Here is a 15500-nt window from a genome sequence, read left to right on the forward strand (position 1 = left end):
GGGATATTTTCCCTGGAAGCTGTGCAAGAGAGTGTACATGCTGTAAAAAGGCGTTCGTGGCAACTTTCTGGAGTATACAACAAGACTGTTCTTTGGCGTTCCAGTCATGGGATTGGATGTTACGCAGTGGTAGGGTACTCCCCTATAACCCCTGATTTATCCTTCTTTTTTTCCTTCTTAAACTAAACAAATGGGTATAAAAAGACAGATAGAAATATCTCTGTCAGTTTTATGTGTTTTTATTTATTTATTTATTTATTTATTTATTGGAAAGTCATTAGTCTTCAGTTACACTAATTAAAGACACTACTACTTTTATGTCATTCCAAAGGGAGTGCTTTTCCTTTCATTCTGCATGGAGACCAAGCTTTTCAGAGCAGAGCACAAATCCAGACAGCATGACTCTTTCACATCCTCCACTCCACTCTTTGTCACAAGTCCATTTACCTAAGCTAAAATTACATTGCACTTCCATTCTCTTTTCACAGAGAAAGGTCATAATTTTCCGTTGCTGCCGCTACCCCTTGTCTGTTTTGTAAGCGTGCGTTTTATAGAGAGACAGCCTGAAAAGTTGTAGGTTATTGCCAGGGAGGAGGCTTCCAGCTGTGGCCTCCACAAGCCTTTTTTTAAGTATTGTAACTCTTCAATCTGGCTGTGATTGGAGTGTCTCAGAGGGATGCAGAAGTGGATAGGGATTTGAAAGGGAGGGAGGGGGCTAGAATTATGCAGCCTGCTTTCACGCTAGCATAGCTGGGTCTGAGAAATGGCTCCTTAAAGCCTGTAAAAGTGTGTCCCTGGTGACTTCTGAAAAGTCTGGAAGGGGTCCTCATAAAGCAGCACTGTCAAAGTATGTAGAGTTGTGGCTCAGCTCTCTGCTGTTTAAAAGCACTGGAGCTAGGACTATTGTCTTATGGAGAGTGCTGTATTCAGAGTCTCTAAATGTTTTTGCCAAAATGCTCACTTCCTGAGCACATTTTAAGAACGTCTTGATGCATCCTCAATCATCCAGGTAAGTAAATCTCCAAAAGTTGATTCTGTTCATCTGGACGTAGCGTTTTGTTCCTTCAGTGGGCTGGTTTCAGTCATTATGCAAATGTACTGTTTATAAGATTGGGGAAACCTGCAGTCAGCTGAGACTGAAGAAGTCACTTGGATGAGTGGCGAAACGTTTCTCCCACTGAAAACGTTACGTCCAGATGAACAGAATCAACTTTTGGAGACATTTTAAGAACATTTTTCTTCTGTTGGAATTTTTTTTTTTTTTTTGAAAACTGTATTAATATAGTGAATCTGAATGTTTATTGAGGGATGACAATGTCATCCAGTGGTTAGCACTCTTGTCTTATAACAGGAAGATTCTTGATTTGAACCTCCTGGCTGGGTGGGGCCAACAGCTGGAGTTTGATGCTCCCAACAAGTTGGTTCTGACATATAGTTATGACTTACAGCACACCCTATATCAAACTTATGGTATATTAAGAATATTATGTTAATTATATAATGCTGCTTTGATTATGCTCAGCAGCATATTTTATTTAGCATCTGTCAAAGCAAAGAATTGGAGGGAGGTGGCTGGGGTGGATGGTGGGCATATGAAACACAGGCTCTGTAACTGTAGTAAAGGATAGTAAAGAAATCCATTTAAATTTGAAATACTCACAGCTGATACTTGGCATTTTGGTTTGATAAATAACAATAAATTATCAAGGCTGTTCACTCAGCTGATTAGTTGTAATGTGCAACTTCTCCTGTTCTCTTCCTAACAGTACATTGAGCTGTCTGCAGACACAATTAGAAAACAAATGTTTACCACAGGGCTAAGTGCTATTGACCCTTGCAAAGGATTATAATTGTTTCGTGGTAATGACTGAATTGCCATGTGGCAAAAACAATATTGGACTTATAAGCTCTCAGGCTCTGTCTGTGGTTAGCAACACTCTATTCTTCATATCCTTGAGCCATCATGCCCTGTTGCAGTAGGCAAAACCCAGCAAAGGAAAGAAATGGCAAACATAACCTCTATTTATAGTCAATCTAACCATAGCTTAACCATGGGTTACGCAAGTAGGTGGTTTGTTTGGATTCCAAGCAGTGTTACCATGACAAAATTTGAGAAGAGAACCACACACAAGGTCCTTTCTTCTGCTAAATATTTCAAACAAACAGAATAAGTACAATAAATAAAATAGCATTATTCTGTTTATGCAGTTAATACAAACTTCAAGGATATCGGTTTTCACAATTTTCTGCATATAGTTTAAAGATTTCCTTGAGTGACTGTAATGAGTCATTTAGCACCCTGAATCCTTAGTTCATGTGTATCTGCCACATCTTCACACTCATTTAAAGTAGGACTAAAGCGATTCTGACTGATCAGTACGGACATGTCACAGGACACAAAGTCATCTCACTGTCTCCGGCACTTGTGGTCAGCGTGTCTCTCTTCCCTATAGCTTTTCCGGACATGTGTCACTAGACTGGGACCAAAAGAGGATAGAGAAGAGGAGGAGGAAAGGGAGAGGAAGACAAAAGGGTAATTCATCCAGCGATTCTTAAAAGGGAGGAAGACTCAGTTTCCTCCGAGCATTATAAATACAAGAGCAGTCAGTCATCAAATTATAGCCATCTGCATTGGCCTGAGACCAGGATTCTGCTTGACACAGAATGGTTTGTGTTAAAGTGGTGTTAAGGGGGAGGTGTGGTAGTTGAAGCTTATCAGAGACTGTGCTCTTGGGTGGTTAAACTTCAACACACAGACTGACACCAAGTGTGGCAGAAGAGCCACAGCTCCAGCTTACATCCTTTGGGAGCAATGATGTTCCTTTCTGTATGATGATGCCTTGTCAGCAAAATCCCCTCAGCTAGTTCCCATCTACATACAGCACTGAGTGCCTGGAAGATGGAGACTGTGGCTTAGTCTTATACTGCAGGAAAAGAGAAGACAGGAGGTTTGTGTGATGCACAATTCATTTTCTGTCATCCTGGAGGTATCTCTTTGCAAACATATTAGGAACTGTTAACACTGAACAGGTTTCACCAAGGGTGCAGAGACAAAAGAAGTGCCACAGAGCGAGACGTTTATACAGATAGCATGTTGAAAATGTGCTTTTCCTACATGAAGCCTATTCTACACAGAGCTTTACACAGCTTAGATGGAGAACTAATGAATTCCAGGTCCAGGTACACTGCAGAGAGTAAAGCTTTTGTGTGTATCATTAGAAAATGTGCTCCTTTTTCCTGAAGGCAACAGCAGCAAGCTGAATTTGAACCAGAAAATCCCCAGGCAGAATTGTCTTGGCATCGCTCTCTCCTTCAGCTTTTTATCCCCATGCTCAGTGAACAATCCAACAAAAGCTCGGGTTTAAGAACCATGGAGCTCATTGCGATTTTCTTTGTTAATGCAATTGCCTGTAAGAAAAGATTCTGTTCCCCCATTTTTCAGTTTCAGCCTAGAGGGTCCTATGCAATTAGCGCTAGTATTTCATTTAGAATACCTTAGCTTTACCAAAAACTCTCTGAACTGTACTATAATAGCCTCTGGCACAGTCAGTAACAGCTAACGACAATAGACTCCAAAAAGTGACATTTTGCAAATGAATGATGTGTAACTACAACAATTTCGTCCAACTCTCTTGTACAAATGACATTTCCATGTTCTGTAACATTTCCTTGTTGAGTTGTCAGGGCTGGTTTCATTGTCATTGTGATTTCTTTCACTTTTCTTTGTTATTATTCACACAGTATGTATTACAAAGTTTAACATGTGATAATGTCAAATCCACTTGTGATATCCTTGGCGTTTCTGTGACTGCAAAAAGTCTCTCTGTGTGCTTGGCCTTGTGCTTAGACCATTCATCACTGACTTTGTTCATGACAGAGCAGCCCTGGACCCAAAACTAAATGCCTCTTAGTTAAAACGCAGAACCGTGGGCGTGACGATAAAAGCTTTGCTTTCGTTCTTGCTGACATCAAAATGATTGTCTTTGTTTACATTTTCAATGTTTGTTGCAGATCCGCAATGGAAAGGCTCACTTACAGGATGAGAGACAAAAGGACAAAGTTAGCCTTCAGTGTTTTGAAGTTGGCAGCATGACATTAATGTAGACGCAACCCAGACATAGGCTGTCCTTTACAGACACACACACACACACTCATTTGTTTCAGCCCTGAGAAAGTACTTTTTTCCATTTATAGTTATGAATGTGAATTCTCGAGCCTGCCATATTTTCTTCTCCTCTCCTTAATGCCCTATCGCATGAAGCCTGCTAGGTTAGTTGTTGCTGCTGCTGATTTTGAGGGAACATTTTGTCCCTCATGATCTCCCAGGAATTTATGAACTTTGACACAACACTGTCTCTATCTCTCTGCTGGACTATTCCAAATATTCCAAAGCATTAGCACTGGCCGATCAGAACATTGCTTTCTTCACTGTGAGCTTCTGTGTCTTGGACTATCACCCTTGTGATGGCAAGTGGGCGACTAATTCTATATCTCTTGGCTAAAGCCATGGAAAACCCATGGCTGAGGAAACGGGTTGTTGGAGGTGGTCCAGTTTAATTTCAGAGCATGTGCACTGGAAAATAATTGACTTCCTCCCTGGTTTACATTTTGTCAAGGGCTCGAGAGAGCACAGTCCGGGGCAGGTGGCTGAATTAGCATATCATTGAAAATGAGACAGCTCAAGCCTGGGAAATCCTGCTCCCCATGACTCTATGTGCCCGGAAAAATCTCCGCAGGGGTAATGACTGATGTCTCAGTGAGAGAATCCCTTTGAGGCCACAGGAGCTCCTCTTCAGCCAGGAGCAGCTGGAGGACACCTGATAATATAGAAATCAGTGCCTGAGAAAGTTGCACTGTAACATGAGACTGTATTAAAAAATGCTCCTCTAATTGGTTTCGCCAAACTTCCACATCAGAATTCAGGGAGTTGCCAGTCAACAGCTGTAGGATGAGTTAATAATGTGTCATCCTGTGCAGGTGTCTTTTTGTGTGGGCCACTGTAGTAGGCCATGTTATGCTTCCACAGTGCAGACAATGCAAATGAGGCTATTTTATGTTTAGCTACAAAAGTTTTGGTGCCTTTTCCTAGAGAAATGACAAACAAGACATATGGTGCAAAGTGAAAGAAAATACGCGTCTGTGTATGTATCCGGGGTATAAAAACAGAAATGTCTTTGATGTCTAGGATAACATGATCCATATATTATACTTTCAGATGCTATAACCTGCATTCACTCTTCACAGAATCCTACTTTGGGGACAGCTTCTGCCATTTAAACGCCTTCCAAGATGTCTCCACCTTCCAGTTGTCACTAAAGTTCAAGACAAGTCGACGAAGTGGGCTGCTACTCCTGGCTGCTGGGAACGAGGACTACCTGTTCCTTGAGCTCCAAAATGGGAAAATACAGGTGCGGATTTAGAAATGGCAATAATCTGAGCCCTTAAAACTCTTTTTAAACAAAGCAGTGTTGGCACCTATTGGATAACCAATTCAAAAACAGAGCAGTTGTTCAAAAGAAGAGGCTAAAACAGACAACTGCATTTCTATTTGCAGCTCTATGGGAAAATCAAGTCTAAGGACTCAGAAAGAACAAAAACACCTTGAAATCAGCATAACTTATTGTATTTGTAGAGAAGTGTAGTTCCACACTTCAACTTCAGCTACAGTGCAAAATATGTTATTGTCAAAGTCACCTATGCATAGTACAGAGAGTCCTGTTTCAGAATGTTTTGTTATAGTGAAATAATAAGCAGCTAAAGTGATTTACATGGAGAAATGACCTCAAAATAGTCATTTCATCAGGGTAATTTGCTTAATTTCTCACACATTAAAATCCCAAAGAGATCACGAGTGAAATTACTAGAAGAAACAGAATGTGTTATGAATGGGTTATGAACTACGTGACCTTTAAAGTAGTCGTGAACTCTGTTTCAATTCAATAAGCTATTACTTCATCGTGAGTCCCTCTAAAACAGGTGGATTGATTAGATTCTTTTGGGGGGTTTTGTCTTCTCTAGTTCTCTCACTTAAATGAAAACTGTTTATGTCTATAATAAATAAATAATAAATTAAAGCAGTAAAACTCTCATCAGTTGCGGTGCGACCGAGACATACAGACTTTTCCCAGAAGGGACAATATTGCTGCATTTTCAGTGAGGAGAAATCAAAGGTTATTTGTAATAAAAGGAAATATTACTAGTCGATGTTTTTCAGGGATATCAGATACATTGAACAAATAGAGTCGAGGCTCCACAAAAATGAAATTGCCTTTTCTGTGAGGGATGTTGAAGAATCATGTAGTTCAACATTTTTTTTAAAGAACATTCTGATATCTGATTTTATTAGTGAAACTAATGAGTTAATTACTTATTAATTATGACTTCTTAGTCATTTGCTTGGGTTTAGTCATACACTGCTTGAATGTTCTATATTGTAAAAAAAAAAATTAATTTGTCTTTGATTAGCCAAATAATTAACCTGCAATCAATTGTAACTGACAGGATCTGGCAATGATAATGACCACAGTTCATTTATGACAAAACGTTTGAGGCAACCACTCATTTCTTTATATTTCTTGGCAAATGGGAAATTGGTGGAGTGTCTTATTGAACCCAGGAAATACAAACGTACATGAAAATACAGTATATAAGGAAAAAAACTGCTTTTTATTCTATTCTCTGACAAGATGATCCCACACTGCTTAAAGAACGTTGAGGTCTGGGCTTTGGGGAGGCCAATACATGACTGACGGTGTCACATTGTGTGTTTTTCCGTTCTGGTATTCTTTTAGTGAATTGGCAGTATCATAGTCATGGTGAAAAACGAAGCCATTGCCAAACAGACAGCTTTAAGATGGCACTGCATGGTGTAAACTGTCAAATCTGACTGTACTTTTCTTCTTACTTAATTTCATCAATTTTGACAAGATCCCGAACACCGCTGACTGAAATGCAGCCCCCAAGCCATGACTCTCTCCGTGCTGATGATTTAAACCAAAATTTACAAATTTGGATTCATCCCTCCATAAGAACTGTTCCCACTGATTTTCAAACCATTTCTTGTGTGATTTGGCATAGCTCAACCTTTTCTCCTCATTTCCTTTCCTTAAGGACACCCAACATTGCAGTAAGACCATTTCTGATGATGCCTCAGCAAACAGTAGATGGACTAGATGCATTTCTGAAGTCCTGTGTAGGATCTTTGCTGGATTCTTTGTATTTTGTGTAGCCACAGTACTGGCTCATTCCTTAAGTTAGATGCTTTTTTAATGCTTTAATGAGTCATAGATTAGTGTTAAGTAGTTCAACAAACAAATAATAAAAAAGCATTCTTTTGAAAATGGTCAGGTACAAGGACTGGACTGAAAATGACCCAAAAAAAGCAGCCAATGTCAAAAAAGAAAGTCTACAAAATGATTGCTCAAGACCGCAAACGAGGGGTGACTGAAAACCTTTGCACAGTATATAGGGGTTTTTTTATAACCTTTTTTAGTTAAACCATACTGAAGTAAGTCATTAATGTTAAGTATCATGTCCAGATAAGAGTGCAGAGATAAATTCATATAATAGCAGCTCCAATTAAATGCACACACAGAAATACCCAGTGTTCCACAATATACAAAAGATGCAATGCAATTTAATTTTTCAAATGAAATAAATGATGTTTGTTTTCACGTAGGCTCGGATGAACATGGGGGCTGGTGAGGTCACGCTGTCCTCATCTGAAGGAGCATACCTGAACAATCTTCTGGACCACAAAGTCTCACTGACACTGAAAGAAGGCAGGCTTACCATGACAATTAATGATGTCTTTTCAACATATGTTCCTGTGAGCGATGACGGGGGGCAGCTCAATATTGACCAGGGCATTTGGCTTGGAGGAACTGAAGACCTGCATACTTCGTACCTTAGCAATGCCATTACTCCTTTTCGTGGCTGTATGACTGAAGTCAAATTTCAATCCCATCAATTTGATATTCTCACTTCAACATTTAAACGATGCCAAGACACAAAGGAAGCCTGCAGCAATGAGTTTGAGGCTGGAGATGGCGAGACCACCAGTTTCAGCACCCCTGATTCTTTTATATCCTTCTCCACCTGGAGTGGAGGTAGTGGTTCTCGAAGGGCCTTGGAATTTCTAATGAAAACCACCATTGAAGATGCCTTACTTGTTTTCCATCCTGGCCAAGATTCGGACTTCATTGCTGTTGGTGTTGTGAAAGGCTATCTCAAAGGTTTACTGGACCTCGGTAGTGGTATGGAGGCCCTGAAGAATATGCAAGTGCGGCTGGATGACGATCAGTGGCACAGAGTTAAGATCGAGATCAGTCAGGATTCTTTTGTTCTTAATGTAGACAGCCAGTCTTCCTCCCTTTCCCTTGACCCATCACAAAAACTGGATTTGGTCGGAAGCCTGTATTTAGGGGGCATCCAGGCAAAAATGAAGGAATTCTTCCATGACAATGGGCCATTAGGTCGCATCTATCAGGAAGATTTGACAGACGAATCCTTCATTGGATGCTTGGGAGAAATTAAAGTGAATCAGAAAGACAGAAACCTGCAGGATGCTCTGGTGACCAAAGATATTCATGTTAAATGTGAAGGAGAGGACTATGACTACTCAAATTATGACGGGGAATTAACCTCAACCTCCCCTACAATCAGTACCCCACATGTTTATATTGACTTTAATCAACAACAGCACTGCTACCCAACAGAAAACACAACAGAGTTATTTAGAAATGTGACCAAGCTTCTAGATGTCACCCCATTACAAGTGCCAGAAGGTGGAGAGGTTTTTCTTGATATCAACAACTTAAACCCTACATTTGACCTCAGTGCTGCAAACATGCAACAGTCGCAGATTACCTTTACTCTCGAGAGTCTTCCCTCATATGGCTTAGTCGATATAAACATTAACAGACAACACATTCAAAAGTTTACTCTTCTTGATATTGTCAATAAGAGAATCAAGTATATGCATGATGGAAATGAAAGGCTTGCAGATCAAATCTATTTAGAGGTGGTTGCTCAAAGTGATTTCTACCTTCCAGAATGTTTAAAAACTCCTCACAATTATGTCCTCCCAATTGAAATTCTTCCATTTAAGGATACACCACAACTTGATATAAAGGAAATCTCCATCGCTGAAAATGGCCGCACTCATTTGAATACCAGCATCATGAGGTTGTTGGATTTCGACTTGAATTGTGATGACTTAATTATAACTGTTACTTCAGAGCCTCCCAAGGATTTTGGTTACTTGGAAAAAAGAGAGAAACCAGGAGTAAGCATCTCAGAGTTCGCTTGTAAGGACCTGGAAGATGGAAATATTTATTTTGTACACGGAGGCGGTAGTACTGGTATGATGACCTTAAATGTGCCTTTTGAAGGATCATCAAGCCTTTTCACTACTTTTAGGTTGTCCGTGATACAACCGGATTTAACTATGGTCACTAACTCTGGCCTTCTTTTGTCACAAGGAAGCAATGCATCCATAGACAATCACAAGCTGGCTGCTCTCGCTCATCCTCGTAATGGCGATATTGTGTATAACATCACACAACCTCTAGTGTTTGGAGAACTGCAGATTCTGACAAATGACGGAGTGTACAAACAAGTCACAACTTTTCATCAGTCTGATTTAGATCAGAAGCGCCTTAGGTATGTCAGCACAGACTCAAGTGACCAGGAAAATACTGTGTTGGAGCAGATCCAATTCAGCGCTCATCTGGGGCGGTTCTCCCTCTGGAACAATACTTTTGCAGTCATGATTGCCCCTGCTCAAGTGAAGGTTTCTCAGCTGGTACCACTGGAAATGGAGGCTGGTGAAGAGCAAACAATCACAGACCTTCAAGCTGAATTCATTGACAAAACCCCAGACCCCAGGACAATTAAATACATCCTCATTACACCCCCAACACTGGGTAGCCTCCTGTTGTCAGACAGAGAGCTGGGTGAGGGTGACATGTTCACCCAAAAAGACATTTTAGACAATGCCGTTAGCTACAGGGCCCAAGTGAGAAGAGCTGTGGATACTACAGATCAGTTCCAGTTCAAAGTCTTTGCTGAGGATCAGCACTCTCCTCTGTACACCTTTCCGATCAATATCATTGCCAACGCAGATGCCCCCGTTTTGACTAATAAGAAGTTGGTTGTGTTGGAGGGCAGTGAGCATGCTCTTAACAAAAACTACCTTTGGCTGGAGTCTTCAAGTTCTGTTAATTTCCTGTATCGGGTGACTCAAGAGCCAAAGCATGGGCGGCTAATAAGGGATTCCCCACCTGGAGTTGCTAGATTTGAGGGTGCAATAAGAGTTTTTAGTAATGAAGATATTGAGTTTGGAAGGCTCGTTTACAAGCACGATGGCTCCAAGACAAGCAGTGATGAGTTCCATTTTTTGGCAAATGAAGAAAATGAAGAGAGAACTATGAGCAATGTTTTCAGAATATCAATCCATCCCAAAAATGAGCATGCTCCTGTGAGGACAGTGGATAAAGTCTTCAATGTGGTCCGTAACGGTCAGCGCCTGCTAACAACAGATGTCATTCAGTTCAAGGACAATGACTCGGGTTTCAATGACAGTCAAATCGTCTACGCTCGTGAGGGAATCCTTTCGGGCAATATTGTCTCAACATCACAGCCATCGCAACCCCTTTTCCGCTTTACACAAGCCGACCTGAAAGATAAGAAAGTCTTATTCATTCACCACGGAGCAGATCGGGAGCGCTTTTCACTCCAGGTGTCAGATGGCTTCCACAAGACCACTGCGGTGCTTGAGATCCAGGCAGGTGAACCCTACCTGCGAGTGGTGAACAACACAATCATCGTCATCGATCACGGAAGCACCAAAACCCTTAATACCACCCTGCTGAGTGCAGAATCCAACATGGACATCAGACATGACAGTGAGATTACGTTTCAGATTACATCCCCACCCAAGGATGGCAGAATTATTGTGAGTGGGATTGAGGCATCAGTTTTCACAGAGGAAGACCTGAAAAAGGGTGTAGTCTCATATGAGCACAATTATGAGAGTCTGAGGTCCAAGGACTCCTTCAGCTTCACTGTGCAGGCAAATGGACATTCCGAAGAGGGCAGGTTCAGGATTAAAATATTTAAGCAAGGTTACTTGTCTGAGCCTGAGGTGGTCGTCAATGCCGTCATCATTTCTTATGAAGGAGAGCACACCGTAATCAGCAATGATCATCTCAAGGTACTGTTTACTGATTCTGTAATTACAATACTTTTTTGTATTAAGAGAGCTACAGTCAACAGTTTGCTTTGCTGACATTCAAGTTGTGCAGCACGTCTTTGCTTTTATTTAATAAGAAAGACTATGTAGTAGATATGATCTTCATATGACAGAAATATCGTCTTTAGAAACATATTTTCTCTTTGTGAAAAAGATCTTTCCCATGAGTCACCAAGCATACCCTGCTTTTAATCTATATTATAACCACATGAAAGCAGGGCTAAATATGACTTTACAGTCGCTGCTTTTAATTTGGTTTATGTACTAAATTGCACTCTATTAAGTGCAGAAAACAGAGCACTAAGTATCCCCCGAGGAGCTTCCTGAATCCCACTGTAATTTATAAGATGAGCCTGCATGCAGTTCATCATGGAAGCAATTAATGCACTTTAAAATGCTGATCCATTCATTGCAAGATATATGTAAGACCTTGACTAAGGTCTAAATAATAAATAAAAAAATGTGAACATACACTGGTTTTCCAGTATGTGATGCATATTAAATATACAGTGCTGACTGCACAGTATACACAGTACTGAAATATGTATTGAACAAAGCCTTGACAGAATGGCCTTTACAAGAGGTAAAATATTGACTTTATTTCTGGGAGTTTTTCCAATGTGTGTGTCTGTACAATGAAATGAAAAGCGGTATGATCTTTTGAAATATTGCCGTATGTGAGCATGGCTCCTAAAGACTCCAAGGCTCCGCGCAGGCTCGAGATTAAAACTTCTCAAAGCGAGATGACCATAAATCTGCCTGCGCGTAAATCTGCAGCACGGCTCTAACTGTTGCCAAATGTCAAAAATGTCTATTGAAGTTTCTGTTCACAATGCTGTCTAACAATGTGTCTTAAGTCTATATTAGACACTATAGCAGGGCTATTAATTATATATTGTGAACTAAAAATACAACTAAACTGTTTTAATGCTATAGAGAACAACTGTACTGTATATTTGTGTACGCAATTGTGGATGTTCAAACAGGGGAACAACAAAATCTAGCTGCAGTTTTTCAGTGCTGCCACTTCCAATCTAGATTTTCCAGAATTTTAGCCAAGTAGCTAATTTCTTGGTTTTGCTAACTCTTGAGGTTGTGCAATATTCTTTAAATTTTGCCCAGAACAAAGTATATCTAAACCATACTTCAAAAGAGTTAGAAACAGCAAAAGATTTAAACATTTTTTCTTACTCATGCAATGCTACAAATGTACAGGGTTCTTCCAATGCTTGCTATGTACAGTCTGCATCTTTGTCAAGCTACCAAACACTTGGGATACATAAAAATCTTGAATATTAAATTAACAGGATATACCTTTGGCTTTTTAGGTGGAGCAAGCTGACATTTTGCCCAGTGAAATGATCTTCACAATCAAAGAACCGCCTCAGCACGGTCATGTGGTCAAGCTGACAACCAGTCCAGATGCTGAGGCCTCACCTGTCCTCGACTACATCCACTCTTTCACTCAGGAAGATATTGATGAAGGACACATTCTCTACGTGTCTGCACCCACCCAGGTTTTGCTTTGTTTTTTCCTTTCTTTCACTAAACGTATTCAGTTGTAATTAGTCAATTACTTCTTCTTAATCCCGTTCCCTTTCATATTCACAATGAAACTAAAACTAGACGAAAGGCGACCACAGCTTCTGATAGTTTTAAGGTACAAGGTTTTTCTCTGAACATCAATAAATTATTTCCTACATTTATCTCTTTCAGGGGCATGATGTCTTCACACTGGATGTCAGTAATGGTTTTAACACAGTGGAGAACCTGCACATGTTTGTGAACATCGTGCCCCGGATAATCCCTGTCCAAGCCCTCAACTTTACTGTGAAGGAGGGCCTCAGCAGAGTAATTAATGCAGACATTATTAACATCTTGGACCCCTTCTACAACTCATCAACCATTGACATTTCTGTGGATGAACCACCACAACACGGGGATATCCGCTCCTTGAGTGGACAGGAGCTTTCTTACTTTTCATTAGAAGAGGTAAGCAGACAAAGGACATAGTTAATGAGCTCTTCTGCTCTATGCATGTCATTTTTGACGTTCATTATTTGCAGTACATGCGTACACCAATGATACACTTCCATTAACTGTGACTACCTGCCAGAAATGTCTAACCTGCCAGCATCATGAGGAACGAGCACGTGTAGGAAGAAGAATCATTATTGTAGCTACTCGGAAAGTGGGTTTTGAAGTTCTATTAAAAATCTGACATTTGTTGTTGCCCTGCAAATTGGCAGGAAGAAGCAGTGCAAACTTTTTATTTACCAAATGGCTGCTTGCACCAAATGGTTAGCTTATGTGCAACACATGTGTTGCCAAGTGGCCCAAAACATTTGATTTTCAGTATAACATTGTAAGGATTAAACAGATTTCTTTGTGTCTTGTGTCCATACAAGGAACCTGAATTTCATTTGGACAAAGATTCATATATTTTTGTCACACTGGGTCCAAAAATATTCTCACAAGAAAAAAAAAGCCATCAATGGGCAGTGTAACATCTTTCTCACACTAGTAGGAAAGGGCAGTTGTTCAAAAGGATTACCACAACAATGCGTCACTTTGGAACTTTTCTCAGCTACTACTCGGTGCTGTTTGGATTTGTGTAGCTACACCAGATGGAGAGAGGAGAGAAAATCTGGGAGCTTCTGCAGCACAGCTAGCTCGTCTCACTCCATGTGGTTCAGACACCCCAGCTTTAGGAAAATATGAAAAATGCATGAGTAGTTACCGGTGGAAAAACCTCATGCATTCTGAATGGACCGCATAGTTGAGTGGAGCTAGTTAGACATATATCTTATAGCTCCTACATCTAACCCACTGCTCTGCTCTACTTTGCTGAAGCATTGTGGAAAAACTGACGATGCCTTTGGAGCGCCTGCAGCCAAAATAAACTGGCTTGCTAAATTCCTATAATAATATGTGAGTGCACACATGCTCTCCCACTAGCTTTTGGAGCCAGCCTCAAGTGGCCATTAGACAAACTGCATTCTTTTGGGGACTTTGTACACTGGCTTAATTTTTCCCATCCCGAAGGTGCCACACGGGAAAGCTGTGTTTTTTTCTGCTAAGTTCAATATTATTTGAAGCTCAAGTAGGAAAGTCCCCAGATGTCACTTGGGAATGCACACTGGACTTATTAGTAGTAGTGCTGCAATGAAGACATCAGTTTGGGCACTGAGGTTATGTAAGCCTACGGTTACACAGAAGAGTCTACTTTGAGAAAAAATTGTGACTCATACAGATTCACAGGAACGCCTGCCACAATAATTTCAATTAACTTTATGTGCCATGTGGTCCAGATGGGACATAAGCACAGAATCTGTCATATGAACATCCAGTAACATGAAACACTTTGTTCCATTATGTCTTTGTTTTAATCAGTTTCAGCTTTCCATCAGGTCTCCATTAGGTCTGCAGTAACCTATTAAAGTCTGCATTGTCTTCTTTATATTTTCACACAGTGCATGTTTTCTGAACACTGCAAGCATGCCTTTGCCGTTTATACTCCATAGCTCAATAGCCAACCAGACCAAGAGACTTTTCATCGGTCTAAAATTAGACTAACATAAAGTCTGCAGCTAGTAATAAACACAACCATACACATCAGCCTTGCTGAGTTGGCCAAGTGTCCAATTACCAGCAACTGTTTATTGTTCCAGCAAGCAGACTGATTTTCTCTCCGACTTTCCCTGATCAGTAATGATGATGAAGGTTGTTATTCCAAAAGGATGCCCGTCATATGGAATCCATTCGCCAATTGCTGCTCTCTGAAGCAGGTCCCTTCATCTGTGTGGCTTTCTGGCTTTTGTCTAGACAAAGATCTAATTGTTCTCTTTGCAGAGAAGTGTTCTGAATCTCTAAATGTGTCAAAAAGTATCAGCGAAAGCGGATGTTTAAGTTAAATTATTCGAGCCATTCGGTAAAGATTTTAAACAATAACGCAGAAAGGTAAAGCTCTTTGTTCGGCCCAGCCACAGCCGCTGTTTTCTATGTAGTTCCCTTAACAATGGATGACTGACTCTTTTCTGCATCTGGTTTCTCTCAAGGTGTCATCTCACTTGCTCCTGAGCTGCTATCAGACAGACATTTAAATCCTGATTATAGCCTTTTCTCGACTTTGAAAACTGGTATCATATTATCTGGTTGGAGAAAAACATAAATAATACAGTGTGCGCTATAAACAATATATTCTTCTCATCCTTTTAAAATATAATCCTTTTAAAGAAAATGTTTG

At 40.4% G+C, this 15500-nt stretch overlaps 1 protein-coding gene across 1 annotated transcript in view; it reads left to right on the top strand.

Moving 5' to 3' along the window:
* cspg4 (chondroitin sulfate proteoglycan 4) overlaps nt 1-15500 on the top strand; it is a 74480-nt gene that overhangs the window by 39240 nt on the left and 19740 nt on the right. Inside the window, exons 2-5 of the mRNA XM_084934031.1 lie at nt 5245-5408; nt 7679-11215; nt 12583-12771; nt 12971-13246. Coding sequence (XP_084790157.1) covers nt 5245-5408; nt 7679-11215; nt 12583-12771; nt 12971-13246 — 4166 coding nt within the window. The remainder of the gene's footprint in view (nt 1-5244; nt 5409-7678; nt 11216-12582; nt 12772-12970; nt 13247-15500) is intronic.

The sequence above is a fragment of the Perissodus microlepis genome, chromosome 7, assembly GCF_051167445.1.
Source record: "Perissodus microlepis isolate ML-2025 ecotype Zambia chromosome 7, ASM5116744v1, whole genome shotgun sequence".
Classification (NCBI taxonomy): domain Eukaryota; kingdom Metazoa; phylum Chordata; class Actinopteri; order Cichliformes; family Cichlidae; genus Perissodus; species Perissodus microlepis.